The sequence below is a fragment of the Mobula birostris genome, chromosome 5 (assembly GCF_030028105.1).
Source record: "Mobula birostris isolate sMobBir1 chromosome 5, sMobBir1.hap1, whole genome shotgun sequence".
Lineage (NCBI taxonomy): Eukaryota > Metazoa > Chordata > Chondrichthyes > Myliobatiformes > Myliobatidae > Mobula > Mobula birostris.
This window is the reverse complement of record NC_092374.1, coordinates 114671808-114692437: the sequence shown is the minus strand read 5'-3', so window position 1 is coordinate 114692437 and position 20630 is coordinate 114671808. Positions and strand designations below refer to the sequence as shown.

Below are 20630 nucleotides of genomic sequence, written 5' to 3'. Positions count from 1 at the left end.
TTATAAATCCTCTCTCTTTAATGTACTGTGCATTCATTCCCAGGAGGTGATCAGATGCAGAAACTGTAGCATACTTGTTGAACTTCCAAAAGTACTGAGGACAAAAGTAATGCTCCACCTATGATGGGCAAGATAACATGAAGACTTTGGCTGAATGATAGCTTTATGATAAGTTGTCTTTCTTTGGGGATCAGGATGTTTTTGATGTCAGCCGCACACTTCAATTAAGCATTGTTAGTGTAGTACTGAAGCGTAAATGATCCTGGAATTGAATGACAAAAGTACAAAATGGAAGTTTATCTGTAATACCTTACATTGTATTTAACACAGGACGTTAGAAAAGAATGTTTTCTAATGTCTTTTATGTTTTTTTTTAAATTTTGCTAAGGATGGCTAGTTTGCCCTTTATCTGTCGTATTCCAAGTATATTCATATTGAAGTAGATTTAATATTGATGAATCTAATAGTGGTGCATAAGCATAGTATTCAAGATGAAACCAGAAAATTCAATTAAGTAAGTTTATTTTTACAGCATTGTATAGATGACAAAGATACAAGTATCAAGCTCAATGAACTTAGTATTCTTTATCTAATATTAATCAAACTCTCACACATACGCTTTCCACAATTTGACTTCCAAATTTAAACCTAATTAGCTCTGTGTCATATTTATCATAGGCATAGTTATGAAGTGTAAGATAATTTAAAATAACAAAATAAATCCATGGGACTGCTAACTTGGAGAGGCATCTTCACACTGCTTGTCAATTGTTCAGATTTGAAAGGAGGGTTTGGATTCAATTCTGCCCACGCTTACTGTGACATTAGTTCCTTGCATGCTGAACTGCCACCTCACACAAAAAAAATGAAGAAAGCTAAAGATGGAAATGATAACACATTAGCCTTGTGATCTTTTAAGAGTAAAGTATTATGCATTTAATCTTTACGATACTTAACTGCCAATGCTAAATGTAGGCAGAGGGTGAAATACGTTGCATTCTCGGAAAGTACATCGTAAACCCATGCACAGAGAAATCTTGTAAAACCCCGCTTCTCCTATATAACAAAAAAACAACCACACCCCTGCCACCGCCTACTCAAGTATCACAAAAACTGCAAAGTGTACAAGCCCAGTGAAAAGACTAATTAACACCGAACTTATCTTCAAAGAGTTGCCTGCTCCTTTCAGGCAAAGGAAATGAAAAACCAAATTCTCCATTAATGCTGTGAAAGGGTACATTTTGTATTAAGGATTTGTTTTGTCAAAATGAACACAGTGAGATAAACAGATAATTTTTAAAACATTCATGCTGTGCTAAGACAGTTTGTTATTTTAAATAGTTGTGAAACATTTTCTCTTGAACTTTCAAAACAGCATGCGTGTAGCTTAACTGGATGGCACTTCCTGTTCAAGCACCTCCCGGTGTTTTTATAATAACCATTATCACCATATAGAATCTAAACTGAATATTTTGCACAGCTTTGTATAAAAAGTGTTATAGTAGAGAATTCATTTTTTACACAAAGTTTAAAATACAGCTGCACCTCATATTTGAAAAATTGATGAATGATATTGCAAATGCTTAAGGCAATCTTATGATAGCACTTCTAAGCTACTTCATTAAGTAAGGGTCCTCACCCACAGTGTCACTCTCAATAGAGTTGATTGAACAAATTTCTCAGCTACATTACCTCGGGGACCTCATCTATAAATACAAAGCCGGTTTCTACTGTAGTCTGCTAACACGAACTCTACATTGCTATGATCCCTCAACCTTTCCATCAGCTTTAATTTGTCATACTGTTTGCTCAACACAGAATAAGCAGTAATTTCCACCAACTAAATACTAAGACTGAATCTATTGTCTTTGACTTACCATCTTCAGAAACATTATTTTTTTTTCCAGCCATCAGCTCCATTTCTTTTCCCAGAAATGATCAAAGACTGAACCACACAATCAGCAGATGGTGCTGTCAAAGTGGCCAAGGAGAGCATTGGCTAGAAACCTCAACATTCCTGAGATCACTTGATTTCATCTCTAGATTGCTGCTGGTCTCTAAGATTGTGTGCAGCTGAAGAGCTCACAAAGAAGGTCCACCAGAGGTTTTACTTCATCATAAGTTCAGGAGATTTGGCATGTCATTACTCTTGCAAACCTCTACAGATATACAGAGGAGAGCATTCTGATATGGGCCCCCCAATGCACAGGACTGCAAGAAGCTGCAGAAGATTGTAGACTCAGCAGCCCCACCAGAGGCACAGCCCTCAACACCATCAAAGATACCTTCAAAATACAGTGCCTCGCTAAGGACCTTCACCATCTGGGACATGTCCTTTTCTTGTTATTACCATAAGGGAAGAGATACAAGAGTCTGAAGACCCACATTCAATGATTTAGGTACAGTTTCTTCCCCACTGTCATCAGATAGTGATAATAAACTTAATTATGATTCTAATTTGTACTTAAACTACATCTAAACATTGACCTTCAACTTGCATAAACTCAATCAAAACATGATTTTGGAGGGGAAGGAGGAGCAGCCAGATGTCCTGGTACATATTGGTACCAATGACACAGGAAGGAAAAGCAAGGAGGTCCTCAAGAGAGAATTTAGAGAGCTGGGCAGAAAGCTGAGAAGCAGGACCTCCATGGTAGTAATTTCTGGATTGCTGCCTGTGCCACACACCAATGAGGGTAGAAACAGAATGATTTGGCAAATAAATACATTGGTGAGAAGCTGAGGCAGGAGGCAGGGCTTCAGGTTGTTGGATCATTGGGATCTCTTCTGGGGGAAGTATGACCTGTACAAAAGGGTCAGATTGCATGGAACCCGAGGGGGACTAATGTTCTCACAGCCAGGTTTGTTAGAGCTGTTGGGGAGAGTTTAAACTAATTTGGCAGGGGGATGGGAACTACAGTGAAGAGACCCAGGACAGGAGAGATGGTAAAAATGCAAAGATAGTGTGCAGTCAGACTGTCAGGAAGGGTAGGCAGATGATAGGACAACACTGCAGCCAGCAGGGTGAGTATCAGTGCATTAGGGATGCAGAATCAAAAAGGGTAGCAAATACAGTACTCAAAGTGTTAAATGTCAATGCATAGAGTAAAAGAAATAAGTTGGATGATCTTGTTGCACTTTTACAGATTGTTGGGTATGATGTTGTGGCCATCACTGAATCGTGGCTGAAGGATGGTTGTAGATAGGAGCTGAATGTCCAAGGTTACACATTGTATCAGAGGGATAGGAAGGTAGGCAGGGGGGGTAAAGAATGGCATCAAATCATTAAAAAGATGCAACATAGGATCAAGAGATGCTGAATCCTTGTGGATTAAGTTAAGAACTTGCAAGGGTAAAAGGACCCTGATGACAGTTATATACCAGCCTCCAAACAGTAGCTGGGACGACAGATTGCAACAGGAAATAGAAAAGATGAGTCAAAGGGCAATGTTACGATAGTCATGGGAAATTTTAACATTCAATTAAATTGGGAAAATCAGGTTGGTAATGAATCTCAAGAGAGTGAGTTTGTTGAATGCCTAAGAGATGGCTTTTTAGAGCAGTTTGTCATTGAGCCTGCTAGGGGATCAGCTATACTGGATTGGGTGTTATGAAATGAACCAAAGGCAATTAAGGAGCTTACGGTAAAGGAACCCTTAGGAACCAATGATCAGAATATGATTGTGTTCAACTTGAAATTGGATAGGGAGAAAATAAAGTCTAACAAAGCATTATGTCAGTGGAGTAAAGGAAATTACAGTGATATGAGAGAGGAGTTGGTCAAAGCAAATTGGAAGGAGATGCAGGCAATGATGACAACAGAGCAGCAATGGCATGAGTTTCTGGGAAAAATGAGGAAGGTGCAGGACATACATATTCCAAAAATGAAGAAATACTCAAATGGTAAAATAGTACAACCGTGGCTGACAAGGGAAGTCAAAGCTATTGTAAAAACAAGAAAGGGCATACACGAAACACAAAATTAGTGGGAAGATAAAGGATTGAAAAACTTTTAAAAACCTACAGAAAACAACCAAATGTATCATTAGGAAGAAAAAGATGAAATATGAAAAGCAAGCTAGCAAAAATATCAAAGTTGATAATAAAAATCTTTCGAAGTTTGTATAAAAGAGAGATGACAATGGATATAGGTCCGCTAGAAAATGAGGCCGAAGGAATAATAATGGAGTCAAGGAGATGGCAGATGAACGAAATGGATATTTTGCATCAGTCTTCACTGTGGAAGACACTAGCAGTGTGCCAGATGTAGAAGGGTGCAAGGGAAGAGAAGTGAGTGCAGTTACTGTTACAAGGAAGAAGGTGCTCAAAAAACTGAAAGACCTAAAGATACAAAGGCCACCTGGACCAGATGAACTGCACCCTAAGATTCTGAAAGGGGTAGTAGTAGAAATTGTGGAGGCACTGGTAATGATCTTTCAAGAATTATTGGAAGCTGGCATGGTTCCAGAGGACTGAAAAATTATAAATGTCATTCCACTCTTTAAGAAAGGAGGAAGGTAGCAAAAAGGTAATTATGGACCTGTTAGCCTGACCTCTTTGAGTTGGAGTTAATTATTAGGATGAGGTTATGAAGTACTTGGTGACAGAGGGCAAGATAGGACAAAGTCAGCATGGTTTCCTTAAGGGAAAATCTTGCTTGTCAAACCTTTTAGAATTCTTTGAGGAGATTACAAGTAGGATAGATAAAGGGTATGTTATATATTTGGATTTTCAAAAGGCCTTTGACATGGTGCCATATATGAGGCTACTTACCAAGTTTAAGAGGCCGTGATATTACAGGAATGTTACTAGGATGGTTAGAGCATTGGCTGATTAGGAGGAAACAGTGAGTGAACGGTGCTGCTATTATACTGCTGGAAGATGTTACAAGGATGAGCATGGCAGATGTCCGGGAAGGATTTGAAAGCAAGGATGAAGATTTTAATGCACCTGATATCATACTAGAAGCCTATTAGGACAATAAGTACAGGAATGCTGATGAGTGGGACTAGGTTTTTAGGAAGGACAAAAAAAATCATGTTTTAAGACCATAAGATATAGGACCAGAATTATACCACCTGCTTTACCATTCAACCCGTCCACTATAAGTGTTCCCCTTCACAAATGTTTGTCACCTGCCCTGTCTCATTCCCTATTGCACACTCTCTCATTGGGACTCCTATGTACTGATTAAGGAAACTTTCCTGACCACATTTGACAAACTCTATCCAATTTAGTTCTTTCACAGTGGGGGAGACCCAGTCAGTACTGTGGATAGTGTGGAGGGCTGTCAGAACGGGACATCGATAGGATGCAAAACTGGGCTGAGAAGTGGCAGATGGAGTTCAACCCGGATAAGTTTGAGATGATTCATTTTGGTAGGTCAAATATGATGGCAGAATATAGTATTAATGGTAAGACTCTTGGTAGTGTGGAGGATCAGCAGGATCTTGGGGTCTGAGTCCATAGGACACTCAAAGCTGCTGCGCAGGTTGGCTCTGTGGTTAAGAAGGCATACAGTGCATTGGCCTTCATCAACCATGGGATTGAGTTTAAGAGCTGAGAGGTAATGTTACAGCTTTATAGGACCCTGGTCAGACCCCACTTGGAGAACTGTTCTCAGTTCTGATCACCTCATTACAGGAAGGATGTGGAAACTATAGAAAGGGTGCAGAGGAGATTTACAAGGACATTGCCTGGATTGGAGAGCATGCCCTATGAAAATAGATTGAGTGAACTCGGCCTTTTCTCCTTGGAGTGACGGAGGATGAGAGATGACCTGATAGAGGTGTATAAGATGACGAGAGGCATTGATCGTGTGGATAGTCAGAGGCTTTTTCCCAGGGCTGAAATGGCTAACACGACAGGCCAAAGTTTTAAGATACTTGGAAGAAGGGGGTACAGAGGAGATGTCAGGGGCTAGTTTTTTACGCAGAGGGTGGTGAAAGCATGGAATGGGCTGCCAGCAACGGTGGTGGAGGTGGGTACGATAGGGTCTTTTAAGACACTCCTGGATAGGAACATGGAGCTTAGAAAAATAGAGGGCTATGGGTAACCCTCGGTAATTTCTAAAGTAATTATGAGTTTGGCACAGAATTGTAGGCCAAAGAGCCTGTATTGTGCTGTAGGTTTTCTATGTTTCTATGTTTTTATGCAGTATGTGGAAAGTTAAAATCACCTACTATAACAATGTTATGATTCTTACAACAGTCTGCTGTCTCCTTACAAATCGTTCCTCTAAATCCTTAGAACTGTTGGATAGTTGGTAATATAGCCCATTAACTTGGTCATACCTTTCTTAATTTTTCACTTCTACCCAAAAAGCCTCAGAGGACGTGTTCTCCAGTTTGTCCTAGCAGAGCATTACCATGACATTATCCCAGACTAGTAAAACCACCCGTCCTCCTTTACTCATACCCACTCTGTCACGTCTAAAACAATGAAACTCCAGAATATTGAGCTGCCAGTCCTGCATCTCCTGCAGCCAAGTCTCACTAATGGCTACAATGTCATAATCCCAGGTGTTGATCCATGCCCTGAGCTCATCTGCCTTTCGTACAATACTTCTTGCATGGAAATATACGCAGCTCAGGACACTAGTCGCCCCATGCTCAACCCTTTGATACCTGCCTTTGTCTGAGGTCTTACCAACATCTGCTTCCACAACCTCTCCACTAACTGTTCTGGCAGTCTGGTTCATATCTCCTTGCAACTCTAGTTTAAACCCTACTGTGCAGCATTAGCTAACCTTCCCATTAGGATATTAGACCCCCTCCAGTTCAAGTACAAACTGCCCCTTCTGTATGGTCCTACCCTTCCTGGAAGAGAGCTGAAAGATCCAAAAATCTATGCCCTCCCTCCTTAGTCACATTTTATAGTGTATAATCTTCCTATTTCTGTACTCACTTGTGTATGTAGCAATCCTGAGATCACAACCCTGGAGATCTTTCCCTTTAACTCCCTGACTTCCCTTTGCAGAACCTCATTACTCGTCCTACCCATGTCATCGGTACCTACAATCTCTGGCTGTTCAACATCCCACTTGAAAATGCTGAGGACTCAAATCCAAGATATCCCAGAACTTGGCACCCGGGAGGCAACATACCATCCAGGAATCTCGTTCTCGCCCACAGCACTTCCTTTCTGTTCCCCTAATTAACAAACCCCCATCAACGCAGCTCACCTCTTCTCCCCACCTTCCCTTCTGAGTCAGAGAGCCAGACTCAGTGCCAGAGATCTGACCACTGCGACTTTCCTCTGCTAGGTTGTCCCACCCAACAGTATCCAAAGTGATATACCTGTCGCCACAGGGGTACTCCGCACTGACTCCTCTACCCCACTTCCCTTTCCTGACTGTCACTCATTTTCCTGTGTCCTGCACCTTGGGTGTAACTACTTCTGCGTATGTCCTATTAATCAAGCTCTCAGCATCCCCAATGATCTTGGAGTTCATCTAGTTCCAGCTTCAACTCGCTAATGCGGTTTGTTATGTAAGGGGTTTCTTCTTTTATGTTACTGCAAAGGCTAACAAAATGGCTTCTTTGTTATGTTATAAGAAAAATGGCTTTTCTGTAATAATAACTGCGATGTAAGGAGTTCTCTCTCTCCCTGTTTGTTTGGGTTATATTATTGATAAGAGAGAAAATGGACCAATGAGTGTCCATGCTATTCTTTTTGGGGATGATATTCTGTCTCATATGGCTGGGAACTGTGTGGTTTGGCGGGTTTTTCAGGAGGAGACCCGAAGAGGAAGGACGTGCTGGACGTGCTCTGGTCGACCACCATGGTTGGTCCCGAGCGGCGAGTCGAGGGGGTCGGAGGGGATTGAATGGTGAAAAGAGGACCCCGTTAATTGAGCTCCAACGATTGCGCACGAAGTGGTTGAACTCTGACAAGCTTGGCGCCTTTTACTTTCCCTTTATATTGTATCTCTATTAATCACATAGTTCCAGTAGTTGGATACACATCTTGTAGATCGAATTGTCAGGGACACTGGAGGAGGAGCATTGCATGATCTTGCCTGGCCTCTCTACTATCCTAACTAGGCAAATGTAAAGAAGGAGGAATAAAAAACCTCCACCTACAGCTATTTTTTGCCTTCTCTGACTGCAGCTTCTCCTCATCAAAGCCTCGAAGAACTACCTGCTATCTAAATGTAGGTTGCTGTTAATTGTTTTTACATCTGATGAAACAATTATTCTACACTTCCAGGAATTAGATGAGACATGTTGACTAGGAATCCAGATGTTGAAAAGGTTTTAGATACAAGTTGTCAAAATTTATCTCTTGGATTCTTATCCAAACAAACTGTTTAGCTTGTTGCCGGGAGCAAACCTCTGGTAAAAGGCCAAAGCTGCCTTTTTGTCAGGAGTATGAGGGAGCTTTGAGAAACTTCGATAGAACTTTGACAAACTTCTTTAGATGTGTAGTGGAAAGTGTATTGACTGGCTGATTTATGGTATGCGATGGGAACACCAATGCCTTTGAATGTAAAATACTACAAAAGGTAATGGATTCGGCCCAGTACATCATGGGTAAGGCCTTCCCAACCATTGAGCACATCTACATGAGACATTGCCATAGAAAAGAACCATCCATCATCTAAGATCCTCACCACCCATGCCGTGCTCTTTTCTCGCTGCTGCCATCAGGTAGAAGGTACAAGAGTCTCAGGACTCACACCGTCAGGTTCAAGGACAGATACTACCCCTCAACTGTCAGGGTCATGAACAAGAGAGGATAATTATACTCATCTATTGAGATGTTATCACAGCCAGGGCTCTCACTTTCAGGCTCCTGATCTTCTCATTTCATGTTCTCGTTATTTATTGCTATTTATTTATATTTGCTTTGCACAGTTTGTTGTCTTCTATTCTGTACCTGACCTTTCATCGATCCTGTTATGGTTACTATTCTGTAGATTTGCTGAGTATGTCTGCAGGAAAAAGAATATCAGGGTTATATGTGGGGATGTGGCGACCCACTTTCTGGCACCCACGAACCGGCTCACAACAGCGCGCATAGGCAGAGGGCTGGCACCAGAAAGGGCGCCAGGCCATCTTTACCAGCAGGGGGAAAGTCCCACGCGCGGAAAGGGTCTGGGAATATGCATTCCCCACAGCAGTCCCGCCCCAGGGAGGGCAGGAACGGGAAGGCTTTAAAGCAGGCCGCGAAGTTTAAATAAATCTCTTTCATCGCAACTCTAACTCACCGACTCCGTGTGGTTATTCTAGCGCTGTGTGTAGCACACCCGCTACAGTGACATATATGTACTCTGATAATAAAATTGACTTTGAATTTTGAATTTTTGAACTTTGAGTGAGGAGGCAGATTGCAGAGGTGGAAATGCTATGGTTTAGAGGTGAGATTAGAAGAAGGTGACTATAGTGGGGGCTGAATAGCAATCAGGTGTTGGAGGAGACTGGATTTGGAATTTGTGGAGATTGTTATCATGATAGGAAGAGTGGCATGCTTGGGTTGAGGGAAAAATAATGATTTGATTAACTAGATGATGATCAGAAAGGGGAATGTGAGATTGGGAGAGTGACATGTGGGATTCAGCACTTGGAAGTTCAGAACTAGTTGATTCTTGTTGACCAATGCAGGGTTTTCTGAAGTTTACAAGGAATATTTTGAAAACATGTAATGGGTCTGAGCCATTTTATTAATTTCTGTTTCCAGTGTTTAGTAAATGCTACTAAAATACTACATTTTTATTTCTGTTATTTTGCACTACTTATTTTAACTTAAGCTTTTAATATTTATTTTACGTAACTCAGTTTTTTATCATGTATTTCACTGTACTGTGACTGTAAAGTTAACAAGTTTCATAATATATGCTGGTGATATTAAGTCTGATTCTGATTCTAAAATAATTAAATACTGTTGCTACACATTTTAATATTCCTTCCCATTCCCACACCAACCTGTTTAACCTCGACTCCACTATTAGAGTGAGCCTAAATGTAAGCTAGAGGAACAGCAGCACATATTCCACCTGGATAGTCTACAACCCAAATACAAGAACAATGACTTCTCCAAATTCAGGTAACCTGCTCCTCCCCTTTCCCTTTTCTCTCTCTTGATCTACTCAGTTTCTCCAGTACCTATCGTATTTCCCTGTTTCTTTCACCTTTTTATCTGTCTCTCCCCACTCAATCTACCCATCAACCATACACTCCTTCGACTGGGTCCCCTATCCCTCCTAAGCAGCCCTTCCTTTCAGATTCAGGTTTATTGTCATCTGACTGCACCAAATAAAAACAACAGTCTTGCGGACCATGGTGCACCCACAATACATCACACACAGCATACAAAACAAAATACTACCACAAATAATTTATAATATAAAATGCATATGGAACTTATAATTCAAAATGCATATGAAGTGCACCGCACAGGAAAACAGTAAACAGCTCATTGCCCCAGTGATGAGACCTTGGTGGAGGCTGGGTATTCAATAGACTCACTGCCTGGGGGATTAAGCTGTTACCCTGTTTGGCAGTCCTAGTCCTGATGCTCCTGTACTTCCTTCTTGACAGCAGTGGGTCAAAGAGATTGTGGGATGAGTGATAGGAATCCTCAACAATGCTTTGAATCCTTCATATATGATGCTTCTGGCAAATGTCAAGATGGTGGAGAGAGACTCCAGTGATCTTCTCGGCAATTTATATGATCTTCTCCTATCAGATTCCATCATCTGTAGGTCTTTGTTGCCTCCACCTATCACCTCTCAGCCTCTGTTGTTATTTTCACTCTTTTTATCTTCAGCTGCATATCATCCAATCTGCGCCTTGTAAGTCATGAAAATGCCCGACGCAGGTCTCTCATGGTCTGAGTTGATGATGCCCCCTCCCCTGCCTATCATCCTTCTCGCCTAGATCCATCTATAACTTACAAGTTCTTGCTAGACTTCTCTTCACCTCTTCATGCTGGCTATCTTTCCTCTATCTTTTAGTCCAAATAAAATGTCTCATCCTAAGGTGTTAACTGCCCATTTCCCTCCATAGGTGCTGCCTGACCCACAAGTTCTTCCAACATTTAGTTGGTTGCTAATAAAGGACCCAACTCAACTTGCCAGACATTATTTCAAAATACACTTCCAGTAGTTTAACAATATATCCCCTTCAATGTCTATGTTTTGGGACTGAATACAGGCCATGAAAGCATTTAGAGGCAATCAGAATCCATTTTGGTTTTTTCCTGCACTTCACACCAAAATACTGGCTCAATTATGTTTTCCAGGACATATCAGATATATATGAATTTTCTGTTCTCTCAAGTATTTTATCCAAAAGAACTGCAGGTGATGAGGTGCTTGGTTTCAATTTAAAAAATGGAAACCAAGTCACTAATAAATTCTTGCTTTCATTTGTAAAAGTTCTGCACAGATTTGAAACTTATGTTCTGTACTGAGGATTTATAAATGTGTGGTCAATTATTTATCTGAATCCTGAAAATAGTTGCTCCCTCAAGAAGCTATTTTAAAGCTTAGTACAGTACATAGTGACAACAGTTTCCAATAGAAGTCTATTTATAGATCTAAATTAAAGTGGATTCTGAAGACTAACAATTTGCAGTGTCTTCGTGCTCTAATTCCATATCATTGTGGCTCAGAAAGCTTTCAGAATCAGAGAGAGTCATAAAGCACTATAGTACAAAAGTTGGTTTTGAACTGGCATATTCCTTCCCATTTCCACAACAACTGGTTTATCTTCGACTCCACCACCAGAGTGAGCCTAAATGTAAACTAGAGGAACAACAGCACATATTCCACCTGGATAGTCTACAACCCAAATACAGGGACGTGGACTTTCAGCCCATGTAATCCATGCCTAAATGTTAATCTGCCTAGACCCAATAACTTGCACATGGACCATAGCCCTCCATACCCTTTCCATCCAGGTAATTATCCAAAAATCTCTTAAATACATTTATCAGGTGCTGTTTGTCCAAATCCAGTCGTTAATTCTAACAAACTTAGGCACATGTACATTGTCAACTCCATTGCCATTTGCAACACCTGGAACTAAATATTTCATGGAACTAGGGAATAATTTAAAGGCAAAGGTTTTCCCTCCTTTCAACAGTCAACCATAGGTTTGGCGTACATCTGTATTCCACCTTGGATTTCTCTCCTGTACCAATCAAGGTTTTTCATTAATTTCGGTTCAAGTTTGAGGTTCTAATTTACAAAAGGAACCTATGAATTCTAACATCACTTTGGTGAGGCTGAGCAACAATTTGGCTGAAAATGAGAATTAAGTCTGGAGCAACTATAAATGTGAAGAAAAAATGTAAGAAGACTGCAATAGAAATAAAAGCAATTGGTATTTTGTATGTTGCACTATCTGTGTCGCTAGGCAGCTCATTGATACTGTAACAATCCCAGGCCATACTTGAAGCTCATAAACTTCCAGCATGGGGTAAATATCAGGTCGTGTATTGTGGAAAGGAAGCCAAAAGTCACTGTAGCTTGTCTTCAGAAATTTCTCAAGTGGTTAAAGTTATGAGCTTAATCTAAGTTAATCCTAGTAAGATAGTTTTGTATGGTAAGTTAGATACTCATAAGGTGATGCTCTTACCTCAATTTTGCATGCAGACCATTCACCAAAGACCCAACTATAGCATGGCTTTACAAGGCAGGGTCGATACTGGATTAGGTGGGAAGAGCAGGGTCTTCCTTCTCCATGAGTCTTTTGAAGCACATGCCTAGTACGCTTCATTTGGCCTAAAGAAAAGAATGGTTTTCATAACTAAACGATCTGTCACACCTGGGAAGAAACACATTGTAGAATATTTTCAAATCTTGCAATGATATTGGTAGACTTGAGTTATCTATGTCATTTTTTGGGCATATACCATCATAGCAGTGAGAGAAAACCAGAGCACCAGGAAGAAACCCACGCAGTCACGGAGAGAACATACAAACTCCCTACAGACAGTAGCGTAATTGAACCTGAGTCACTGACATGGTAATAGAATTTGACATCATGCTGCCTATTTTGCATTGACTGACAGCACTGACTAAAATTCATGCAACTTGCACAAGGAGTAAAATTTCCAAAACTTTTGGGAGACACCAAATTTTTAAATGTGGCAATCCGAGGAAAAATTAGTAACACATATCAAGAGGACAGAGCCAATTGGTGGAATGTACAAATACATGGCAGGAGGAATGAGATGAAGAGAAGCATTTTAGAAAGAAGAATGATGAAAGGCAAAGGTGCTGATTGGTTGAATCACAATATAACTACAGTTTTCAAAATCTTATTGGATAACTATTTAAAGGTAAAATAATTTCAAGGCTATGGGAAAGGGTATGAAGTAGAATGGAAAGAATACATTGCACAGAGCCAGTGCAGTTTCAATGGACAATATATTTTCTGTTTTGTTAAAATTGAATTCAATTATTCTGTGCTTGTAGGAATGACATAGCTTTCCAGATTAATCTTTAACACTATAAGTAATATCTTCAAAAAAACAAAATAGTGCATATTCTTAAAATCTGAAATGTAGGCAGAAACTGTTGGAAATACTCAGCAGGTCAAGCGGCATTTGAGAAGAAAACAGAGTTAATACTTAAACTGGCATTTTTTCTGATTTTCAGTACTTGCTTTGAATTATGCACATGCCTGTATAACTTGGTTTTATAAGATTCTGAATTTAAAGGCAGTAAAAAACATGGAACTTAAACAGTTGAACTATCAGTGGTCCAATTACTCTTTGAAATGCCCACACCCACAATGATCCATACGTTTGCACCATTAGGCTCTAGGCATCAGCAATACTGAGTCCCAGGGTTTACTTAATGAAACAAGTAACATAAGGCATCGATTGGGGGTTCCCTGGCTGCTCGTCAGCAGAGCTCAGAAGGCTGCCCATTGCATCTCTAGCAGATGCTTCAAGTAAATGTTAAAAATAAAGTAGACAGGCAAATAAGAGGATTGTCAAGAAAAAGAGGACAAACAGAGGATCATGACATAAAAGAAATGGGGAAGTTAATCATGGGACAGCACTGGTTAGCAATTGGGCAGGAATGGAGCCAGAAAGAAATGGAAGCTGGATACCCAAAACTAAATATAGTAGAAAACGTTGGAAACACTCAGTAGGACACACCCAACCCACTTACACAGAATTTACATTTCTGAAGGATCTTTGAACTGAAATGTTGACACTGTTTCTCTTTCTACAGATGTTAGCTGACCTGCAAACTGTTACCATCGGTTCTGTTTTATATATTCTGATACAGTGTGCTTGTTTCCAGCTCATCCATTGTCCCAACTTTAGAGGGATACAGATGCAGGGCATCATTCTGATGGCTTGGAGCTATCATATTAAGCAGTAATTAATGAAATTCCCTTCACAGAAGTAATAGATTTTGGGCATATCATACATTTGTTGCCAAATTAATTAATAAACCATATGGTTTAGCTACAACTTTGAGGTTAGAGTTCTCATTAGTTCCAGAAGCATGACAATTAACGGTAGAAGGAGCTAAAATGGAATTGAGAGTAGCAAAGTTAAATTTACAAGGCCACCATCTGTGGAAAGAATGTAACAGCTGATTAACAAAAAAAATATTGCTTTAGTTAGGCAGGAGATCATTATCAAGCTTACAAAGTACCCTGTATAGAAATGTTTTCTTTAACTCCTGCTTGTTACAGTGACAGGTTTGGTAGTCTTGTCAAACAGCGATACAGACTGTGATTTTGGGTCTTGAATAAATGAGCAATTAACAGCTATGTGTACAAATGTAGTTTCATCTGTTGCTTATTATTTTTATTTTTAAAATTCCAAGTTAGATCACATGCAAATGAGCTGCAGAAACCGAACATTTGGTTAAGAGAATAGCAGGAGAGTGGGCAAATAAATTGGTGCTGTTAGTAATTGTCAATTACGAACACAAATGTGGAACTTGCCAGCTGTCGATATTGATGAGAACTTACTTATTGTTTCACCCTTGAGTTTTAACAGATTCTTGGAGTTACACAGCATAGAAACAGGCCCCTTAGTCCAATGCATTTCTACTAATCCCATTTGTCTGGGTTTGGCCCATGTTTATCTACTTTACTCTCCAAGCACTTCACCAAATATCTTTTAAACATTCCAACTAACCACAAGTTGAGCCAAACTGAACTGCACGCATACTGAGACTATATTTCAATTTGGAATAAATGAGACTCTAGAATATGGACCTGAACCAATTGCTAATTAATAATATTCTGTTCTAGATACTTTAATTGATAGGATTTTTTTTGATGTTGATAAACAAAATCAGGAAATAGGTGAAATATCCATCTGATCTACTGGCTCATCAGCAGAAGGTTTTAATGGTGAAACTAATTATCAAGAAAATTGTAATGCGGATGCCAACGTGAGTGAAGGGAATTGTCAGATAAGAAGGTGTCAGTTCCCACAATGCCAAGAAAGAATATCTGCGAGGTACCCTTCAGTCAATTTGAAGGCAAATTCAGTCCTTGCTGTTGACTATGGCTAGCTGGGTTCTTGTCTCAGTGCCTCAGGTTTTCAGATGACAGTGGAATAAATTAATTCTCAGAGAGCTTTAGCTCTGAACCAGCACTGGAACTCCATCATTCCAAGTTGGATAACCAAGCTGGAAAATCAAATCAGTAAATGGGGGGGGGGGGTGAAGCAAGGACTTCAAGTTTGAAAAGATTAGCAAACACCTTGCCCCTCTCTTTCTTCCCACTTGCCCCTCCAACTTTTTCCCTCTTCTTTTCCTCTTTCTCCCTTCTCATGCAGAGCAATGGCAGCCTACACCACGGCCTCGGTCTGGTCAGCCATGGAAGATGGTCACCGCTTGGGGGTTACTATACTGTTGCTATGAGAATGCATTTGTCCTGCTGTGCAGGGTTACCCCTGGGCTTTCCAACAGTCCTTTTAGAAACATCACTGTGAGCTTGAGTGCTTCAGTCAGCACAGTATGGGATATCAATGCAAAGTAATTGGTAGAGGATTTAAGAAGATCTCAGAAAAAAATATATATTTTTACACTAACTTACTGGGAGTCTGGAATTTACTGTGTGAAAGACAGGAGGAGAAAAAAGCCTTTGTTGCTTTGAAAAGTAACACAAGCGAGTAATTACTCCTAATTTACAAAGCCATGGCCAATCTTGGAGTTACCTAAATAACTGAATAGTTTGCTAGCAGAAACATGATGGGCCAACAGACCACTCTCTGTGCCATCATGCTCTGAGCTATAGTGATTGTTACTGGGTGAGTAGCACACTGACGGAGCTGTAATGATTGTTACTGGGTGTGTGTCACACTGACTGAGCTGTAATGATTGTTACTGGGTGAGTGGCACACTGACTGAGCTGTAATGATTGTTACTGGGTGTGTGTCACACTGACGGAGCTGTAATGATTGTTACTGGGTGAGTGGCACACTGAGTGAGCTGTAATGATTGTTACTGGGTGAGTGGCACACTGACTGAGCTGTAATGATTGTTACTGGGTGAGTGGCACACTGAGTGAGCTGTAACGATTGTTACTGGGTGAGTGCCACACTGAGCTGTAATGATTGTTACTGGGTGTGTGGCACACTGACTGAGCTGTAATGATTGTTACTGGGTGTGTGGCACACTGACTGAGCTGTAATGATTGTTACTAGGTGAGTGGCACAATGAATGAGCTGTAATGATTGTTACTGGGTGAGTGGCACACTGAGTGAGCTGTAACGATTGTTACTGTGTGTGTGGCACACTGACTGAGCTGTAATGATTGTTACTAGGTGAGTGGCACACTGAGTGAGCTGTAACGATTGTTACTCGGGGAGTGGTGCATTGAGTACTTATTTTGGCTAGGATTGTAATGTTGTGAGATGGCATTAAAGAAGCAAACATTGACCTCAACGACTCATCAAGATTACTGAGTATTCTGCAACATTGTGACCATGTTCTTGTTCCTAGCATTGACTGCCAGCTACCTGACCCCAGTGACTTCATTTGGGCAATTTTCTGTTCTCTGCCATCACCACGTCCAGCATGACTTCCAAGACTCATTGAAAAATCTCACACTTACCTCCTCTTGCGTAGCATGTCAGAATAAGACTCATATTGATCTCTATCATTCACCTCTGCCAGAAAGTAATTTCCCTATAACTCTTCATGCTGGTTTGAAGTGGCACAGGCCATTTACATCATTCAAGCCACCCGAGGATGGTTAGTGATTTATGCATACTGAATTCATGTTAATTTGCAGGCAGGACGAAGTTGGCATGTTGCCTGTTTCAGAAGCAAAGGGATCAGATTAATCCCACATCACTTTGCCCATTTTTCAGAACTATCCAATTTAGCTGCCTGGCAGTCATGAAAGAGATGATTTAAAAAAGAATCCGAGTCTGCTTTTCTAATTTCAAGTTCAATCTAATCGTTTTGTTACAAAACTTTTGTGAGTTAAGGCAGTCAATTTTCTACTTTCTTTTTTGACTTGACAGTGAGATAATTGTTTTCATCTGGAGATAGATAATGAGAAAAAGTGTCACAGGCCACTCAAAGCAGGGGTACAGAAACTGCTGGGTAGTGTCCAGGCAGAGAGAACCAAGATGATTAATTGCCTTCTCCCCCCATCCCCCATACTCCAATACTGTACTTCCTACACAGTACAGGATGTACTACGTATCCGAGCCTAAATACTATTGGTTTAAGGATTATAAATAAGGTTGGTTACATTTCTGATTTGTCTTTTCAGGGACAATCAGAGGTAATGATTAGATTATATTGCAATTATTCTAAAGATCAAGAGGTCTTCTGATAAATAAAGTTTCTATGTGTGATCCGATTTTGGTTTCAACAGTATAACACACAATTTAGTGGCTGCAGAATGAACAGAAAGATACAATCTCCACAGAACAGCTTACTGATCTCTTGGTAACAGTCATAGTGATGACCAATGCAAAGTGAGGCAAACTTGGACTCCTTTAACAATATTGTTATATATTTTGTATTACAATCACAGAAGCTTTTGATGGGGTCATACACTCAGAAAGATTTATCAGTCGAGATTTTTTTTATTACTCAGCTTCAAGCTAAAATTGAAAACTAGAGAGTGAGGTCACAGCTGACAAACCACTTACACTAAGATGTTGGAATAGAAAATCAAGCATTGCCTAGAATCTAAAGTGATCTCTCATTATATATTCTTCAATTTCCACATAATATATTCCTGAATTATTCATGCTGTATCCAGGGATAGCCACACAGTTGAAAAAGCACTGAAGATAGCAGTCATGAAGATCTACCAAAATGAAAATTGAACTTTAATTAATATTTAGGTTACAAAACCAGAAGACATTAGAGACAATTTAATCTTTAAAAAACTTAATTACTAGACATCCACTAGGTGGAATGTTTAAGTTATGAAAGTAATTAAAATAATAATTTAAACTGAACTAAATGGAACTTAACTACTTACCAATTTCAAATGTACACTTAAGCATTAAAACAATAGCTTCTTTATATTAGAGAGTACTTCTAACTTGATGTTCTACTTTATCATTTTGGATCTTAAAGATGATTTCCTTTATCAGAAGAATCATTTGCATTGTGGGCAACACTGGATTGTAAAATTGAGTCATAGTGAAGTTTAACCTTTTAACATGCAAGAAATGAGGTCAGAGATAGTGGGTAAAAGTTCATGTGAAGTCCAAAAACTTCTCAGTACTGTTTGCTCATTTGCGTCATTTCAAGCCAACCATTACGTCAAAATAAATAGGCCACATAACTAATGTGCATCTGTAACAAAATGAAGAGAGTTCTTGCACACTGCCTTCCCCCACTGAGTCTCAAAGTATGTCAGGATGAGAACATCCATGTTGATAAACACAAGATATGATGTAGATGCTGGAAATCTAGAGCAACACACAAAAAATGTGGGAGAAACTCAGCAGGTCAGGCAACATCTACTGAAATGAATAAACAATTGACGCTTTGGGCCAAAACCCTGATGAAGCTTTTGAACAGTGTAACGTACTGTTTAGAAATAGTCATCCATAAAGTCTGAAAATAAAACTGCAAACTGAATTTAATTATTACAAGCTTTATTACAAAGGTTTCTATGCAATCTTCTACAACTTCTGTCAACAGATGTGGCAGTGCCTGCAGGAGGAATGGTTAATTTTACCTATTTTTCTGGGGCTGGGTGACAATCTGTGCTCCACAATTCCAAAAATAAGCAAAATAGACAAACTGTATTAATGCAATTCAAAGGTCTTTCAGGTCCGTAGAATAAACTGATGGGTGAGGGAAAGAAGCTGTTGTTGAACTTTGAGCTGTGGGTCTTCAGGCTCTTGTACCTCCTGCCTGACAGCAGCAGTGAAAAGATGGCAAGGCCCAGGTGGTGGAATTCCCAGATGATGCAAATCACCATCCTGAGACACCACCTCTTACAAATGTCCTCGACGGAGAGGAGAGGAGAGAAGTCTCGTGAGGGATTGGTGGAGTCCATCACTCTCTGCAGCCTCTTGTGTTCCTGTGCATGCAGTTTCCATACAAGGCCATGAAGCAACCAATCAGACTATTTTCCACTGTACCGCTGTCGAGTCTTCGATGACACCATAAGACCATAAGACATAGGTGCAGAACTAAACCATTCGGCACATTGAGTCTGCTCCACCACTCCATCATGACTGATTTATTATCCCTCTCAACCCCATTCTCCTGCCTTCCCTTCTTATAACCTTTGATGCCCTGACTAACCAAGAACCAATCAACTTCTGCTTTAAATATGCTCAATGATTTGGCCTCCACAGCCATCCATAGCAATGAATTCCAGAGATTCATCACATTCTGCCAACAGAAATTCCTTCTCATTTCTGTTCCAAATGGACATTCTTCTAATAGGAGTCTGTGCCTTCTGCTCCTGGACCCACCAACTATAGAAAACATCATGTCCACTCCATCTAGGCTTTTCAATGTTCAATAGGTTTCAACTAGATCCACTGTCAATCTTCCAAACTCTAGTGAGTACAGGCCCAGAGCCACCAAACACTCCTCAAATGTTAACTATTTAATTCCCGGAATCAGTCTCTTGAACTTCTTCTGGACCATCTCCAATGCCGCCAACATCTTTTCTAAGATAAGGGACACAAAACTGCTCTCAATATTTCAAGAGTAGTTTGACCAATGCACTATAAAGCCTCAGTATGACACCCTTGCTCTTATATTCTAGACCTCTGGAAATGAATGCTAACACTGCATTTGCATTCCTTACCACTGATCCAATCTGCAAGTTAACCTTTAGGGATTCCTGCACAAGGAGTCCTAAGTCCCTTGCACCTCTGATGCTTGAATTTTATCTCTATTTAGGAAGGGAGAAAATTGCCTTTAAGTGCTTGTAAAGGTCTTTATTTCTTCTACTAAAGTGAATGACCATACACTTCCCTAAACTATATTCCATCTGCCACTTCTTTGTCCATCCTCCCAATATGTCCAAGTCCTACTGCTCCTGTTTCCTCTACGCTGCCTTCTCCTCCACCTATTTTTGTATTGTCTACAAAATTGGCCACAATTTTGAATGATGATTTAATACTATCATCCCCTCAAAACTAACCAATAAGCTTCGAGAACTTGGTATCAGTACCTCCTTTTGCAATTGGATCCTCAATTT

General features: G+C 40.1%; 1 protein-coding gene and 1 long non-coding RNA gene across 9 annotated transcripts in view; one reads left to right on the top strand and one right to left on the bottom strand.

Moving 5' to 3' along the window:
- LOC140197946 (uncharacterized) overlaps nucleotides 1–9771 on the top strand; it is a 33386-nt gene extending 23615 nt beyond the window's left edge. For all 3 annotated transcript variants that reach the window (XR_011886063.1, XR_011886064.1, XR_011886062.1), the window contains one exon: nucleotides 1908–9771. This is a non-coding gene — a long non-coding RNA (uncharacterized lncRNA). The remainder of the gene's footprint in view (nucleotides 1–1907) is intronic.
- Nucleotides 1–20630, bottom strand: part of thsd7ba (thrombospondin, type I, domain containing 7Ba) — a 1047195-nt gene that overhangs the window by 102346 nt on the left and 924219 nt on the right. For 5 of the 6 annotated variants that reach the window (XM_072258592.1, XM_072258590.1, XM_072258595.1 and 2 more), the window contains one exon: nucleotides 12585–12730. In XM_072258592.1, the coding sequence (XP_072114693.1) occupies nucleotides 12585–12730 (146 nt within the window). Of the gene's footprint in view, nucleotides 1–515; nucleotides 876–12584; nucleotides 12731–20630 lie in introns of those variants that run through there. The other variant, XM_072258596.1, reaches the window with a different exon arrangement.